General features: G+C 41.9%; 1 protein-coding gene across 2 annotated transcripts; it reads left to right on the plus strand.

Moving 5' to 3' along the window:
- Positions 1–10,256: 10,256 nt before the first annotated feature.
- On the plus strand, positions 10,257–14,285 carry Adcyap1 (adenylate cyclase activating polypeptide 1). Of its 2 annotated transcripts, none has more exons than XM_052193579.1 (4): positions 10,257–10,363; positions 12,415–12,546; positions 12,956–13,054; positions 14,096–14,285. In XM_052193579.1, the coding sequence occupies exons 1-4, from the start codon at positions 10,257–10,259 to the stop codon at positions 14,283–14,285; spliced, it is 528 nt and encodes a 175-aa protein (XP_052049539.1). The 2 variants fall into 2 exon arrangements, with proteins under 2 accessions (XP_052049539.1, XP_052049540.1); XM_052193580.1 differs by lacking the exon at positions 10,257–10,363 and adding an exon at positions 12,098–12,126.
- Positions 14,286–15,118: the final 833 nt, after the last annotated feature.

A 15,118-nucleotide genomic window follows, 5' to 3' on the forward strand; every position in this document is an offset into this window, starting at 1 on the left:
CAACAATGACTTAAATGCATGGTAATTCAGTCTGTATATTAGAAATGGTTGATCGATGTGCTGCCTGATTCTTCCCCTCTGGCTTCTTTTTTAACTGATGTGGCTCAGCTTGATCTCTTAGCAGGCTGGTTTGATTATCTTCTTTTTGTTTTTGATCTGGTTTACATTTAGCCTTCCTTTCAGTCAGAGGTCAAAGGGTGGCACTATGGAAACAAAAGTCAATTATTTTACTTCCATAAAAATAAAGGAAATTTTAAGAAAAGAAAAAGTATACCTTTATTGAACATGCATCAAGGAAAAGCTGCTCATTAGACATTTGTTTAAAAATGAATCTGAAAACAAGAATAAAAAGCAAATTCGAAAAGAAAAGAGAAATGAATCTTACAAAAACACTCATTTAAAAACTCAGAAAAAAAATAGACATACCATAAAAAGAGTATAACTACAACACAGGTTCCCCTCTAATTCCTAGCATCAGTAATGGACATTTTTATTGCACATCTCCTAGATGCACAGCTATAAATGTTTTAGTTTTTTTTTTTTACAACATTAGTATTATATCGAACATTGGGGTTATTAACCCACTCATTTGATTTGATTATATTATAAATACTTTTTCACCATTAACGTTTTTTTCTACAGTATCATTTAAGTTCATGGAGGAAATCGTGCTTCCTTGAAGGGCGACACTGAAAATTGAATGGATTCTCTTAAAAAACACTTCAGATTTTTTTCTAAATGTTTTGTATTATAATCAATGGTGCTATGAATAGGGTTACAGTTAATTTTTGGCCTGGTTCATGAATTCTTATTTCTCCAGCATAAATCCCCAACAGTAAATCAGTGAGTTTAAAATATGCGTAATTGGCAACATTTTCTCTGGTTAGGCTGTACCAATACCTACTCCTCAGCAGTGTTTGGAGGCATGTTTCCTAGTATGTTTGACAACAGGATATAGTAGAAGAAAATGTCTTTCCCAGATTTAAAATGTAGTATCTCTGTGCTTGCCTAGGATGCTCAAGTCAATGGGGTCAATTCCTACAACTACAAATAAGATATTGTCATTTATATTTGTGTAACCATTATGTTACCTCAAAAATAGTAAATATAAAGTACACTATTATTAAGGAAAATAAGCACTACTGTGTTTCCAATGAGAAGTAGGTAACTTCCACAACTGCCCATGTGTTTGGAAAAAAGAAAAACTTCTCTTGAAGTATTTTTATAAATCAGTTGTCTAGTCATGCTTCTTGTTTTGAAATGACTTCCTTATGCTCTTTACTACTTTCATATTTAATGTGACTGCATTTTCTTCATGAATAAATATATTTTATGTGGCAATTTTGAATTCCTTATATTGTTACACATTTGCCTGTTGCCAATATTTTCTCCAAGTTTGCTTGTGTTTCATTTAAATGTATTTTTAGATTTGTTTGTTTGAGAAGTGGTCTGTGTTGCCCAGGGTGGCCTTAAACTTCTGATGTTCATGTGATTCTCCTGCTTCACAAGTAGCTGAGACTTCAGGGCGTGATATCATTCTTGGCTTGTGGATTTTTGTTTTAATGCAGAAAGTTGATAAATGGTTTTTTTATGGGGCTGGAAGAACACAGACTTCTTTTGCACAGGACCTAAGTTCAATTCCCAGGTCATGCCAATTACTTTTGCTTTTGTGGGCATCTAAACTCATGTGTACACATACAGATATTAAACAAATCTTAAAAATTAAAATTATGTATATTTACTTGTATGTACATGTGCACATGGGTTTATACCATGCCACACATATGGAGGTCAGAGGGCAATTTATGAGAGTCAGTTCTCCCTTTTCCTTCCCCTAGGTGCATCCTGGGGATTGAACTCAGTTCATCGAGTCTGGTAGTAAGTGCCATCTCACTGGCCAAAACAGATAATTTGTTCCTCTTAAAATAGCTTTCATATTGTATCCACTGACAATCTTTATTCCAGACCCTGTCTTTATAGGAATTTTGGGTGGGATGATAATATAATTCAGCAGTAGAACGCTTGTCTAGCACGTGTGAGACCCTGGGTCCTATCTCTACCACTGACACAACTTCACACAAGTTCTTGCTTTTGTCCATGGTGTACTTTTGATTTGTTCTTGCAGCCAGGCTAAATTTTTAAGGAGAAGAAAACAACTCTGAATGACCCCAGCCCTGATCTGTGAACTCCTAGGAGTGTGACATTCCTCTTCTCTTAACAAGAGGCAGAAAGTTTCCCCTACTAGTTTCTATAATCTTCCTCCCATCAAAATACATAAAGCATTGCTTCTTAGTTGATAAGTTTTAAGAGATGCGGCAAAGAGCCTTTGTTTTCTTAAAAAAAAAAAAGATGGGCTGGGCTAGGGAGTAAAGGCCTTCCATTTTCAAATTATTAAAATTTGTGAGATGGGCTGAAGAAATGGTTTAGAGCATTTGCTACTCTTGCAAAGGAACCAGGTTGCTAGCACTCATATCAGGCAGCTCATAACTGTGATCTAGCTCTAGGGAATCTGATGTCCTTCTCTGGTCTTCATGAGAAAACACACACACACACACACACACACACACACACACACAAGCAGAGAGAGAGAGAGAGAGAGAGAGAGAGAAGCAGGCAGATATATAGATAGACATATACACACACACATACAAAAAAAAAAAACAACAAACCTTAAAACAAAACAAGAAGCATACAATATACACTAGGATTCTGACAGCTTTATCTGAAAAGTTAACCTTTTCTTATACATCTGATGAGTAGAAATTAGGCAGCACTGCAGGAAGTATCACCTTGTAGTTGTAGGGTTTTAAGGCTGAGCAAACAACAGTCAAAACTTCTTTCTAATTCATGCCAGATAATGTTGCCAATAATCCTCAAAGTAGCAGTGATGACATTTATTTGTTTGTTTTGGCCAGTAGATAGCTATGAACAAGAGATTCCGAACTTAAAGATGAAAGTCAAACCAAGGATGACCATGTAAAAGAGTATCTATATCTGGGATTGGTTTACAGCACCTACTTGTCCAGCCTCTGTAAGGAGATGATGCCCACAGCAATAACCCTTTCTAAAGATGTGAATGTCAGGTTTCTTTCAGTTTTTGCTTAGGGTCTACTGTGGTATCACTTCTATACATATCTCATTTGACTCACAGAAATCTTGAGTCACTGATGATCATATGGCTTCTGTGGCATTCAATTATATGATGATTTAATAAGATATGATACAATGGATATTAAATAAACAACATTGATTTCTTTTTTTAAAAACTAAGCACATTACTAAAACATTTGCTGATTCTTAATGAAAATCATTTTTAATAATGGTTTGGGGCAGCAATATTTTTAAACATTAAGTATTTAGCCTTTAATATATAAAAATAGGATATGTGGTGTATTATTAGTGCCTAGTCTATAAAACAAAATTCTCCAGTATGCAATGTTTGTAGTGTAATTTAGCCATGTTTATACATGACTTTTAATTGGAAAATTAACAAGGAGTCAAGACACAGACCAAAGCTGGTATCAAACTATTAGTTTATACTTACAATAACTCTAGAAGAAATAAATATGTAAGCCAGAATAATATACCATTAACATCAAAACTCTTTGGAGTCTCTTGGACTTGAATTTGAAGCTGGGGAAGTTTACTAGCCTCTTTCAGTCCTAGCCTCTCATGAGTGAAATAGAAGTAGCACTAATATCCATAAAGAAAACTATAATAAGGGGAAATAATATTAGCCAAGAATTTAGTATGGCAAGTATTCACTAAGTTATTGTTGTTACTGATGGGGAGTGGCAACATTAGATAGCCATTTTGGAAGGAAGGATTTAAAATGATTTAAAGAAATAATAAGATATTAAAGAGTAAACTCCTGACAAATGTAGCTTTATTCTAAGCAGACAAGTGGTAGGCTTCTTAAAAATGCAAATATATGTTGGGTAGAAAGAAAATATAATTTGAAAAGTACTTGCTTGGTTTGGAGTAGCTCAGTGCTAGAGCACTTGCTTAGCACATGTATATAGTTTTGATCCCATCATTAAGAAAAGTATTGACAGAGATATTACTACACAGTGCTAGCAGTAAGGATAATGAAAAGCACGTTTAAAACTAAACTGTTGTTGTTGTTGTTGTTTGTTGAGACGGTTTCTCTATGTAGTCTTGGCTGCCCTGGAGCCAAGAACTCAATCTGTAGACCAATCTCTCCTGGGATTCAGAGGTCCACCTGTCTCTATCTCCTGCCTGTTGAGTGCTGGGATTAAAGGCATGTGTCACTACTACTTGGCTACACACTAAATCTTATTACAAATATTCATTGACAGATAAGACTGAGTCTGAGCTCAGAGTGCAGAGGTTTGGTTTGCTAAAAAGTCATAGAGCAAGATCCTCTTTTGATTTGTACACAAAAACTTTGCACATAGATTGGTCTTTAATGTTTTCAGAAGCTGTCGGTGAAACTCATTTGAGTTTCCTGGATATAATTAAACACTTTAATCCTATATTTAAGCCTAAAGTGAGGAGAGTATGTAGCTGAAGTTAAAGAGGACTTTCTTTTTGATTTTAAAGAGCAGATTTTAGAAATCTCTGAAGAATTAGACAGGAGTCACACAGTGAAATCTGGGTTACAGTTTTTGGTGCCCCATAGATTTGTGCTCAGTTAATTTAGTCTAAGGAGAGATGTATATGGAACTATTGAAATTACTTAGCTCTTCAACCCAAAGAATACTGTTTCTTGTGTTGCCTATTTTGTTCTCAAAAATTGGCATTTTTTTTTTAGCCATGTGAATATGCAATTCTTTCTTGGATTAGAGAGAAATGCTTTGCTCATGTGGTTTGGAAAGGCCTTCTTTCCTGGTTGTTTTCAGAGTGGGAGGCACTCCATTCTGAAGGTCAGAGAAGTCATGACACATTATGGGTAAACTCATCATCTCCTTACTTCACAGTGATTTCAGAAGAGCATGATGCAGGCTTCAAAGTAAGCCTTGGTCATGATGTTCTGTGGCAGAACATTTGGGTTTCCCTACAGGTGGAATCAGTATGAAGTGAGTCATTAGTCATCACATTTTCTGGAAAAGTCAGAAGAGAAAAAGTTTAGAATGAAATTGAATACAGGCTTATAATTTACTTCTGTCATTCACAAGGGAGGATGATATCCTGTATTAAGCTTGTTCACCAAAAAGGCTCACAATAGCATGGTTCTTATGCTAAGTGCCAATTAGAAAAGAATAGAAAGAGAACACACGGTTTTTGAAGTCTTTATTAGATATTATTTATGTTCGGAATGTGTAAAGATGCATTGTGGAAACACATCCTTTTTATATGATTAAAGAATTCTGATGGAGAAGGGCATAAAGACAGTGGTGGTAATGGGTAATGTGGAGAGCTAAGTAGTTAAGGAATGGGAAAAGTCACAGGAAATAATGAGTACTCTGAATGATTGGGTCAGGAGGAAAGGAAGAGAAATTGCCTTACCTGAGAAACTAAGCTCACTTCTCAGGTCTGCATAAAGGCAGAAATATAGTTTAATTCACCATGGGTTTGCTAGATCAAGATTCCCATTAAACAAATTCCCCAGGTGGAGATGATTCTATGAGTAGGAATCTGACAGATAAGATCCTTCAAATGCTATTGTGCTTACTAAAGGAAAATCCTTTGCAAATTCAAACTCTGACTAGAGGTCATGTTTCAAAAGACCAAAACTGTCTCAATCTTCTTTGAAGGCTAAAAAGTTCTTTGAATTGAGTGATTGATTCAGTGTTCAAGACTCCCACATCAGAAATGCAGATGTGTCAGGAGAAATAATTCAGGGATGTGTTAATTTGATTTTTAGCTAGTTCGATGTTTTGGATTAAAACTTGTTTTCAGATCTAAAGGACTAACAGGGCAAACAGGAGCTAACACACTAGGAATTTGAAATTAAGGGCCTTTCCTTATTTCCAATAGACGTTTCTGAAGAGTGCTTTTCAGGTAGGTCAGTAGGGGCTTAGCCTCAGATATCTTTAGTTGTTGCCTGTTGGACGACAGTGGTAAGAGCTTGAATTCCAAGATGTCATGGCTATTTATATTGTGATAATATAATTCTAGTTAATATAACATTCCTATATTTCATAGTCTGGAGAAAAGTTGACAGCTTGGGAAGTCTACCAAACCATAAAGGATGAAGAGAAAGGAGTATTGGTATTGGAAAGAAGGCTTTCCATTCTTCTGTGCTATCTAAATAGAAAGTCTGGCCCCTCCTCTTTTACAGTTATGTATAGGACATCTGGAAATTTCTCATTTTACTTATCAAGTCACTTTTAGGAGTATATAAAAATTTATTTGGGGTAGAAATTGGGTTTAAAAAAATTACAAGGCTTTTCCCTCCACACACTCTTCTTCCCTTCTCCCCAGTCTTCCCAGGAACAGCTGTTTAGTTGAGGGTCTCTTATATCTGTGCCCAGGCTTCTTCCTGTGTCTTAGTCCAAGTTGCCACATGCATTCCTAAATTAACAAATATATGTGGCTGGCTTCAGTCTCCTACCCAGTCTTTGCTGGCATACCAGTTACTGTGGACAGTACTGGGTGATAAGCCTCTTGTTTGCCTTTTGGCTGATGGTTGCTTATTGCACATAGGTTCAAAAATCCAAACTCAAAAGCCTCCTAGATACAGCAGTTTTAAGGTTGTGCTGGAGCATCCTGAAATTAATGGCAAAGACTCATTCTTATGAGGAGTAGTTAGGAAGCCAGTTTTGGTCTTTGAACGGTAACCCTCCATAAAGCAGATAGGGTTCAGTGGATGGCTTTGACCAAGTGGGATTCAGTTCCAAACTCATGTAGCTCTCAAGACCTCAGCCCACATTAGGTTTCTAATTTTTCTTTCCCACAACCTTCCTCAATTCTCAGCCAAGGGTTCATCCTTCTCTCCCCCCCTTCAATATTTTTGACTAGGGGCTCAGTCCAGAACTCTCAACTAGAATGCTTTCCTGATCTCCAGAAGTCAAGCACACCTAATTAAAGATGGCCATTGGCCATGAAAATGTCTGTGAAATGAGCCTGTATAGGATTGAGGATTTTAGCTCTCTAGGGAGGGCTAGGTGGTTTCAGAAGGTGCCACCCCCACCCCAAAAAAAAACAAGGTCTCTGGAGTTTAGTCACCAGCAACCTCAAATTCTCTACTGAGTTTTTCACTCTACTGAATGGCATTAACTTCAAGTTGTATGAGTTTTGGATGTTGGACCTGAGTAAACTCTGAGGCTACCCAGCCCCAGGCAGTGAGAGCGGCAACAACCCCCACACCCTGTTGAACTGAAAGCAAGCTAATGCTCTTGAAGGCTTACTTATTTTTCTTGCTTGTGGTTTTTGCTTTTAACAGACCTTGAAGTCAACAAAACTCCCCACACGGTGGCTCTCTTGACTAAAGTTGGGCATTGAATGGTGAATTTTAAATGAGTAGTCCTAGAGATTTTTAAAATATTTTTCCAGATTGAACTCATTTCAGAATTCAAGTGGGAGGTAAAAAATGAGAATTTTAATGGAGTTCACCTTTGACTCAAAAGTCAGGAGAGCCACTGTAGGCAATAGTTCTGGGCAAGTTTGTTATGAAAAGCAGTTCTGCTGGATTATCTTTCCTGTTCACTGCAGGCTTGTGTGAGGGTTAGGAAAGATAGCCCTTGAACATGTAGTTCAGGAACATAGATACCCCAACCTAAAGTAGCAGACAGATATAACATAACACAAAGAGAAACAGCCCCCGTGTAGAAATAGTTTGTTGATAGTATTCAATCTAAAGCTAGGAGGAAACTAAGAGGAGGCAGGCAGCTTTGGATCATTCAAAGTTAGGGAATAAGGAAAAAATTGATTACTGGAGAAAGTATTAAACTTCAAATAAAGGTGGGAATAGCATTAAAAGCGAGAAATTCTGTGCCTTGAAAAAGTACTCAGAACTAACAGCTTATTTAAACACTTACTTAAATCCAAATCACAGACAGTATAAAGGAAGTACCTCTACTTAATTGTAATTTCCTGTTTTTATGTGCGTGTTTGTATAAGATTCAAATAGTGAAAATGCACTCTAACGGTTATTGATGTTTCTATTTTCCCTTGAAAAGAAAGGCTCTTGAGATCTCCTGGTGGACCAGAAATTTGTGAAGCTTCTGGAATTACTCAGGAGCACAAAAAGGTTCCCATTGGATGTGATCTTTCCTTATTGCTTTCTTCTTCTCATTTTATTTTTAGTCAAAAATATTAACTATCCCTAGGGAAGGGTTCCTGGTAGCAATCTTCACCAAGAGAACTTGTGCAAGGAATCCTCCTGTGTTCCCAGTCTGTATTTCCCGAAACAGAATTCAACATGTAAGAGAAATTCAAGGGACACTCATCCCACAATCTTAAAATTTCAATTCTTGCAGGAAACACAATGCCATAGTTTCAATTTTTAAAACCAGTAAGAGCCACAGAAAGTGTGAAAGTGTGTAGACAGGGAAGGTAGAGATCCATCGAAATACCAGGACTAACTCAGAAGAAAAAGCTTTGCACCTAGGCAGGGATTAAGAAGGTTCTAAGCACTGGGACATTCGTGGACACAGAATGCAAGGGAAGATGAATATGAACAGCGGGGTGATTTAGAAAATGAATTGCCATAGTAAGAGCACCATTGCCAAACCTTCAAATTTAGGGGCTGTGGTGAAAATCAAACTAGTGGCAATTTTCAACATTTGTAGCATCTGCGCCCAAACAGTTCAGCACCAAGAGCCTGGACAGCACCACAGGCTCTGCTCCCAGTCTCATCCATCAATCTATTCAGAGACAGACTGTCAACACAGCCAGACTCCTTAGATATTTACTGAAAATCCTCTAAGTCTTTCCTTTAAAACATGAAACGACTTCCACATTTAGTCGCCTATCTGGAAAAGCATACGCAAGGAATTAGAAAACCTAAATTAAAATTATTAATAGGAGAGTTTGATGGTGCTTAATTCCAGAGATCAGAGTTGTCATTGGTGGGGGTTGAGTAAAAAGTAAAAAGAAGCAGGGACACAGTAAAAACACGACTTCACCATCCTCTAAATTCTATGAGTTCTTTACTTGTCTTTGAGAAATGAATGAAATCGAAAACCATCAAAATAATTGGACTTCTTAAAAATTGGATTGTGTGAGTGAAAGGTGTTTATCAGAAGCTGATGACTCCGGATCTTATCATCCTGGAGGACAGCACAGAATAGTTAATATGTTCCTTGAGGGACTAGGATGCTGACGTCTTTTACTGATACCGGATCATTACGTGACTGGGAAAAAAAAAAGGAAGTCATATCATGAATAAAAATCGGAGTGCAACAGTGTAACCAAAATATTCTGTACTTGAAGGCAATTGCAGACAGATGTTGACAAAGAGGTGTCTCCTGAAACCACGTTCGGACAGCTTTTTTTGTTAACTGCATATATAAATACGAGCAGAAGGCCAGTCACCTCTGTCAGCAGCAACAGAAGCAGCATCTTCAGACGCAGCCTGAGACCTCGGAGCAGAGAAGGTGCCTCAGATTCCCGACTCCCACAAGCTGCCAGATCGGCTCCTACAGAGGCCAGCAGCTCTGGCCTTCTCCCTTTCCATCCTCCCTTTCTTCCCCGACTTTCCCTCTTTTCTTACCCATTAGCTTCTTCGCCTGCTGGACTTAAGTCCACTCTGCTCCCCCTCCCTTTGGCAGCTCGCCTACTCTGTCTTCTACATCTATCTCCTCGCCCACTTCCTTCGGGTGTCACGCTCCCTCCTAGTTTTGTGCCTCTACAAAGTTTTGAGCGGAATTTCGGCAAACAAGTCCCCACAGCTCCTTCAGCTAATTCTCGCGGCTTCTCTCCAGACACCAGCTCCAGACAGTGACTGATATCTCTCGGGTTGTGATTCCAGCGCAGAAACTCGAAGGAGCCCTTTGCCCGCAGTCAACCCTTTCCTAGCCGCGGTAAGGTGTGTGTGTGTGTGTGTGTGTGTGTGTTTTCTTAGCATACTAACAGATTGATTGATTGACTACAGACTCCCTCCCTGTGCTGCCAGCAGCATCAGTGTATGAGTTAGCCTTCTTTAGTTCAAGGTCTGACTAGTTACTGGGTGCTGGGCACACACAAAGCTATTTTTTCGAACTATACCAAGAGAGAAGTGGCTGGACGCCCTGGTGTGGCTAAGTGGTGTTTCAACTGCTCCCCAGCTCCCAGGAGTTTCTTGGGGTTAGAAGGTGGAAAGCCAGGAGCGATCTCACTTACTGCATGTCCTCTTTCCTCTTCTGCACAGAATGACCATGTGTAGCGGAGCAAGGCTGGCCCTGCTGGTCTATGGCATAATAATGCATAGCAGTGTTTCCTGTTCACCTGCCGCCGGACTCAGCTTCCCTGGGATCAGGTAGGTGCTACCCTAATACTACACCCACTTTGGTCGCCTCTCTGAAGATCTGGATGTCAGGCTCCTAAGCATCACTTCCTGCGCGCCCATGCATTTCTACCGCCTTGTTTCGGGAGACCCCTTTGGGTCCCTAGCTAAGCCTGGGGGTCAGAGAGGCTCTAGAACAGCCAGATTCCCTCCTTACTAGTGGAGCCCAGGGACTCAGAGCGTTTCCTATCCTTGTAGAAATCTTCCCTCCGCTAACTTGTATAAAAGAATGTGGCAGGGTGCTCCCCCCTTCCCGTTTAGCTTCTTTTACCTATTCTTTGAGTGAGTTGGAAAACTTCAGTTCCCAGATCAAAACCCGGCAGGGGCCGAGAGCGAAGCTCTCCCCACTTTCCTTTGTTACTGCCTAGTCTGGACTATTGGGGCGGGGTCTCTCGCTCCTCCGCCCTTCCTGTTGTCTCTTTTGAATTCTTTCCCACTGGAAGAGCTCTCTTTCAAATATACCCTGTTTCAAACTGAAGTTTGAGTCCTAGAACGCCTTGGGGTGGGGGTGTTGGCCAGACACGGTTAAGGAAAAGCTACTTGAGAGACGGAAGAACACAAGGAGACGGCAAAGGAGGGAGAAGAAACAAATGCGAAGAAGGGAGAGAATGCCAGCAGGCAGGAGGGGTTGGGAGGACAGCCTAGCTCAATTGAGGATGCAGAAAACCTGGCTTTTGTTTTGGCTTCTGATTCTAATCGTGAGACGTTGCCTAGATTCCCTATCGAAGCTCCAGAAACCCTCACCCGTATGCGGGACAGTGGAAATGCGTGGGGTCGAGTAGTGTGGGTGCGGGGTGGCACTCAGGGCAGCCAGGAGAGCGCGGCGTTGAGCTGACTCTTGGAGCCCCGCCCAAGAACCTCTGCCTTAGTGGTATATGACCATTGATGTTTTGGCAGACAGAAATCCTAGCTTCTGTAACATGATTCCAGCATGTGGGCGCAGGGCAAAGCAGGGGTGGCTAGAAAGTCTGGGACCTGGACTGGTGTATCCCAGGGAGGAAAGGCTGGTTATGCCGGTGGGGAGGAGCTCATCTGGCCTCTCCTGGAAGGGCTGAAAGGCAAGCAAGCGCCTGGTGCAAGAATGACTGAACCCTGACTAGAGAATGCTATTTGTTCGATTGATTGCATTCCGAGTACTCCTGGAGCCCAAAGCTACCCGACTTTGCATTTTCGTTCTCTTCTGCCTGTCCTTTGTCCCGCTGAGAGGCGATATGTGAGGAGACTGTGGGATCGCTGTACACCTACGGAATGTCAGTCCAAGTCCACCCCTTCCTTGCGCTCTGGGGTAGAGATGGGATCCAACCTCCCCGTTAATGCTAACAGACAGCAGGAACTCTTTGTTTAATGGACTCGAAAGGTCTTTCACCTCCAGCTATTCTCAAAGTTGCGTGTGCCTAGCACTTATCCTGGGTGATAGGCTCTGGAGCGCTCTGTCACAACACAGAATGAGCCAAACTAGCTAAGTTTAGGGGCATCTATTATTCATGTTCCTAGCAGATTCTCTCCAGCCTAAAATAGAAGCTGGAGGTTCTCCGTGACCTACATCTGTACGGGGAAGGGCTCCCCTGGGCTCGGCGGCTCGGATGGGGGTAGCTGTTGCTGGAGTTGTCCTCCTGCATCCTACCTATCTACCCATTCCTTCTGTTCTTCCCTGGGTCTCCCGTCTCGATTCATATAATTTCTTAGGATCTTTCTCATGCGAGCTAAATGCTATTTAGGGAAGCCTGGGGAGTCAGGTGAGGGAAAAAGCGGGTGTTTTCCTTGGCCATGTGTTGGGGTTTACACAGTTGTCCAGTGGCACTGCTGGAGATAGTTGTTTCTTCCGAGGAGATGTGAGCGAATTTCCCTGTGGTCCTTGCAGTAGGAACTGCTGCTGGGTGTAATACCCTTTACCTTGTTCCTGGGACCGTTATGGAAGTATGGACAATTTTCCGTGGGAGACCATAACGAAGGAAAATCAACGGGACCTTCTTGGCAGAACTAGGGAGTGACTTTTAATGACCCTCCTTTTGGCTATCCCTTAGACCAGAAGACGAGGCTTACGACCAGGACGGAAACCCGCTGCAAGACTTCTACGACTGGGACCCTCCGGGTGTGGGAAGCCCCGCCTCCGCGCTGCGTGATGCTTATGCCCTTTACTACCCAGCGGACAGGAGGTACAACCCGCCCGGCCCGGCTTCTGCCGGTGGCTTAGGTCTAACCTGGCAGAAGGGACCTGGTAGGGGCTCTAAAAGTAGGGCCCTTTCTCCTAAAAGGGTGCTCAAGCCTCCCTTCCCATGAGAGCCACAGAAAATTAGCAGATTCCTGTGGAGCCCAGGCCGCACGACAACTGAAAGCTCTGAGGCCAGAGAGATGTCTGTGAGAGTGCAACTCTGTAGGTGGGGAGCGTTCAGGCTATACTAAATACCATCCTAGATTCACCCCCGGAGAGTGGGAACTTCCCTAAATTACTCCCAGGACCCAGGGTGTTGGGTCATCCTCCTGAAAAGCCCAGCAGTGGGAGCCTTGGCTGTCATTTGAAGGGCTGAGGCAGTGAGTGACCCACATTCTTTGTTTCCCCATTAGAGATGTCGCCCACGAAATCCTTAACGAAGCCTACCGCAAAGTCTTGGACCAGCTGTCCGCCAGGAAGTACCTTCAGTCGGTCGTGGCCAGGGGCGTGGGGTAAGAGTTTGTGAAAGAGTTAACCTTGGAATGATGCACACGCCTGGTGGGTGCCCATCTAGAAAGCTTGTGGAGAGGGCGGGGCAGCTTTTACGTTTATGCGCGCCCACGCGCCTGAGGGTGTGTCTGCGTCCTGGAAACAAGGTGGATACTACGAGCTTTGGGCGGAGTTCTAAAAACTGGGCATTTAAATTTGTCCTAAGAGCCAGAGAGGTGAAAGAGAAAGAGGGTAGGAAAATTGGGGTTTCGACCCTTGTTGAATGAGAACCAAGTCAAATCAGATAACCACGTTTCCGTTTCCAGGTTTGTGGGAGTGTTTGCCTCAGGAAGGAGCACTAGGTTTACTATAAAGGCAAACCGAAGGAACAAAGTCGCTAAATTTGTATACTTAAACATAATTTACTCACCCCAGACAAGCCCAGAGCTAAGGTCTTGCGTGAAGCCTGTGTCAGCAGAAGGCAACATTTTAATAAAGCCCAAGGGGAAGCTGATTACATTTTAACCATGAATAATTCATGCGGTGAAAAATATTGCCTACCGCCTGTCGCCTTATATCACTATCACATTTTTCAACTTAACACGCGCAAAGAGAGAAGGGTGCCCATGTTTGCCTAGATTTGAGGAATCGATGACCTAGTAGGAACCCACAGGCCTTTAGGGACCCTTGTATGTCGGGTAGTGCAAAGGCACAAGTCCAGACAATTTAGCTAGAGTCATGGATAGTGTAATCTTGAGAAGCAATGTTTAGTGAAAAGATGAAAGAGCGCGGATTCTTCAGACGCCCGGCTGCTTCAGAAAGATTTAGGAAAATCTGAAAGATACAGTGCCAGGAAACTCAGAGTGGGAAGGAGGGACTCTGGGGTCTCCGTATTACCGCATTTACCGCCAGCTGGTGAGGAGCAAAAGAGGGCTGCCCAGGGATGCTAGGAATCCTGCCCGCTCCCAGTTTGCTCCCGTGTGGGGGTGGGGCCCACTTGTTTTCCCTCAGCAACTCAATGTGTCTCCCGCCCCGCCCCCTCTCTCCGCCCCCTCTCCTTGCAGGGAGAACCTAGGCGGCGGTGCGGTGGACGACCGGGCGCCCCTTACCAAACGGCACTCGGATGGCATCTTCACAGATAGCTACAGCCGCTACCGAAAACAAATGGCTGTCAAGAAATACTTGGCGGCCGTGCTAGGGAAAAGGTATAAACAGAGGGTTAAAAACAAAGGACGCCGAATAGCGTACTTGTAGCGACGAGTTGCCAGCTACCATGTGTATAAAATGAAAAGTCGTTTTCCAAATTGACTGACCAGTCATCACTCATGTGTTCTTTCCAAACATGTATTTATGTATCAAGTAAAGCCATTAAATGACTATTTTGATAATAATATTGTTTTTCTTTTTATGAAGCACTAGAGAATGCACAGATATACTTTGTGGACCAATTATTGATATATATTATAAGTATATATTAAGAATATATATAACAGAGCAATTCATAAGCGTGCACAAGGATTGAAAATTCACCTGAGCTGTTTATGTTTTTATATAAAATAAATAGAGAAAATAGACAACCATTGTTTTGAATATTACTCCTATTTTTGTAAAATGGAATTAAAGGATAGTATTTTTATCCACAACCAGCTTAAAGATACCAATAATGGCCATTTGTACAAAAAACAATGATGCCCTGCTCCAGGAGATTTCTGAGGAAATGACTTGGGGAATTGCTGAAGGGCTTTCTTTCCCTGTGAGTCTCTGGGGCAGGCTCCTTGAACCCCAGCCTAAGTAACTCAAGTGGACATTGTCCCACTGGTTGCTGGGCAATTCCAACACTTTCACTTTCTTTGATTATACTTTTAAGTGTATTTGTCTCTCCTCAGATTCTCAGCCCAGAAGGAAATTCTAATTAAACAACAGCTCGATCCAAATTGTGCTTCTCCCCAGAATTCATGTCATTCCCTGGGAGAAGAATTGAGGAACTGTACAGAGGAGACGGCTTGGAGAGAAAGCCCTCTTTTCTGTACTTCCTGATTCTTCAGGGAACTATCCTAAGGCTAGGGCAATTGGAACAAAGTGGAAAA

The sequence above is a fragment of the Apodemus sylvaticus genome, chromosome 9 (genome assembly GCF_947179515.1).
Source record: "Apodemus sylvaticus chromosome 9, mApoSyl1.1, whole genome shotgun sequence".
NCBI classification, from domain to species: Eukaryota; Metazoa; Chordata; class Mammalia; order Rodentia; family Muridae; genus Apodemus; species Apodemus sylvaticus.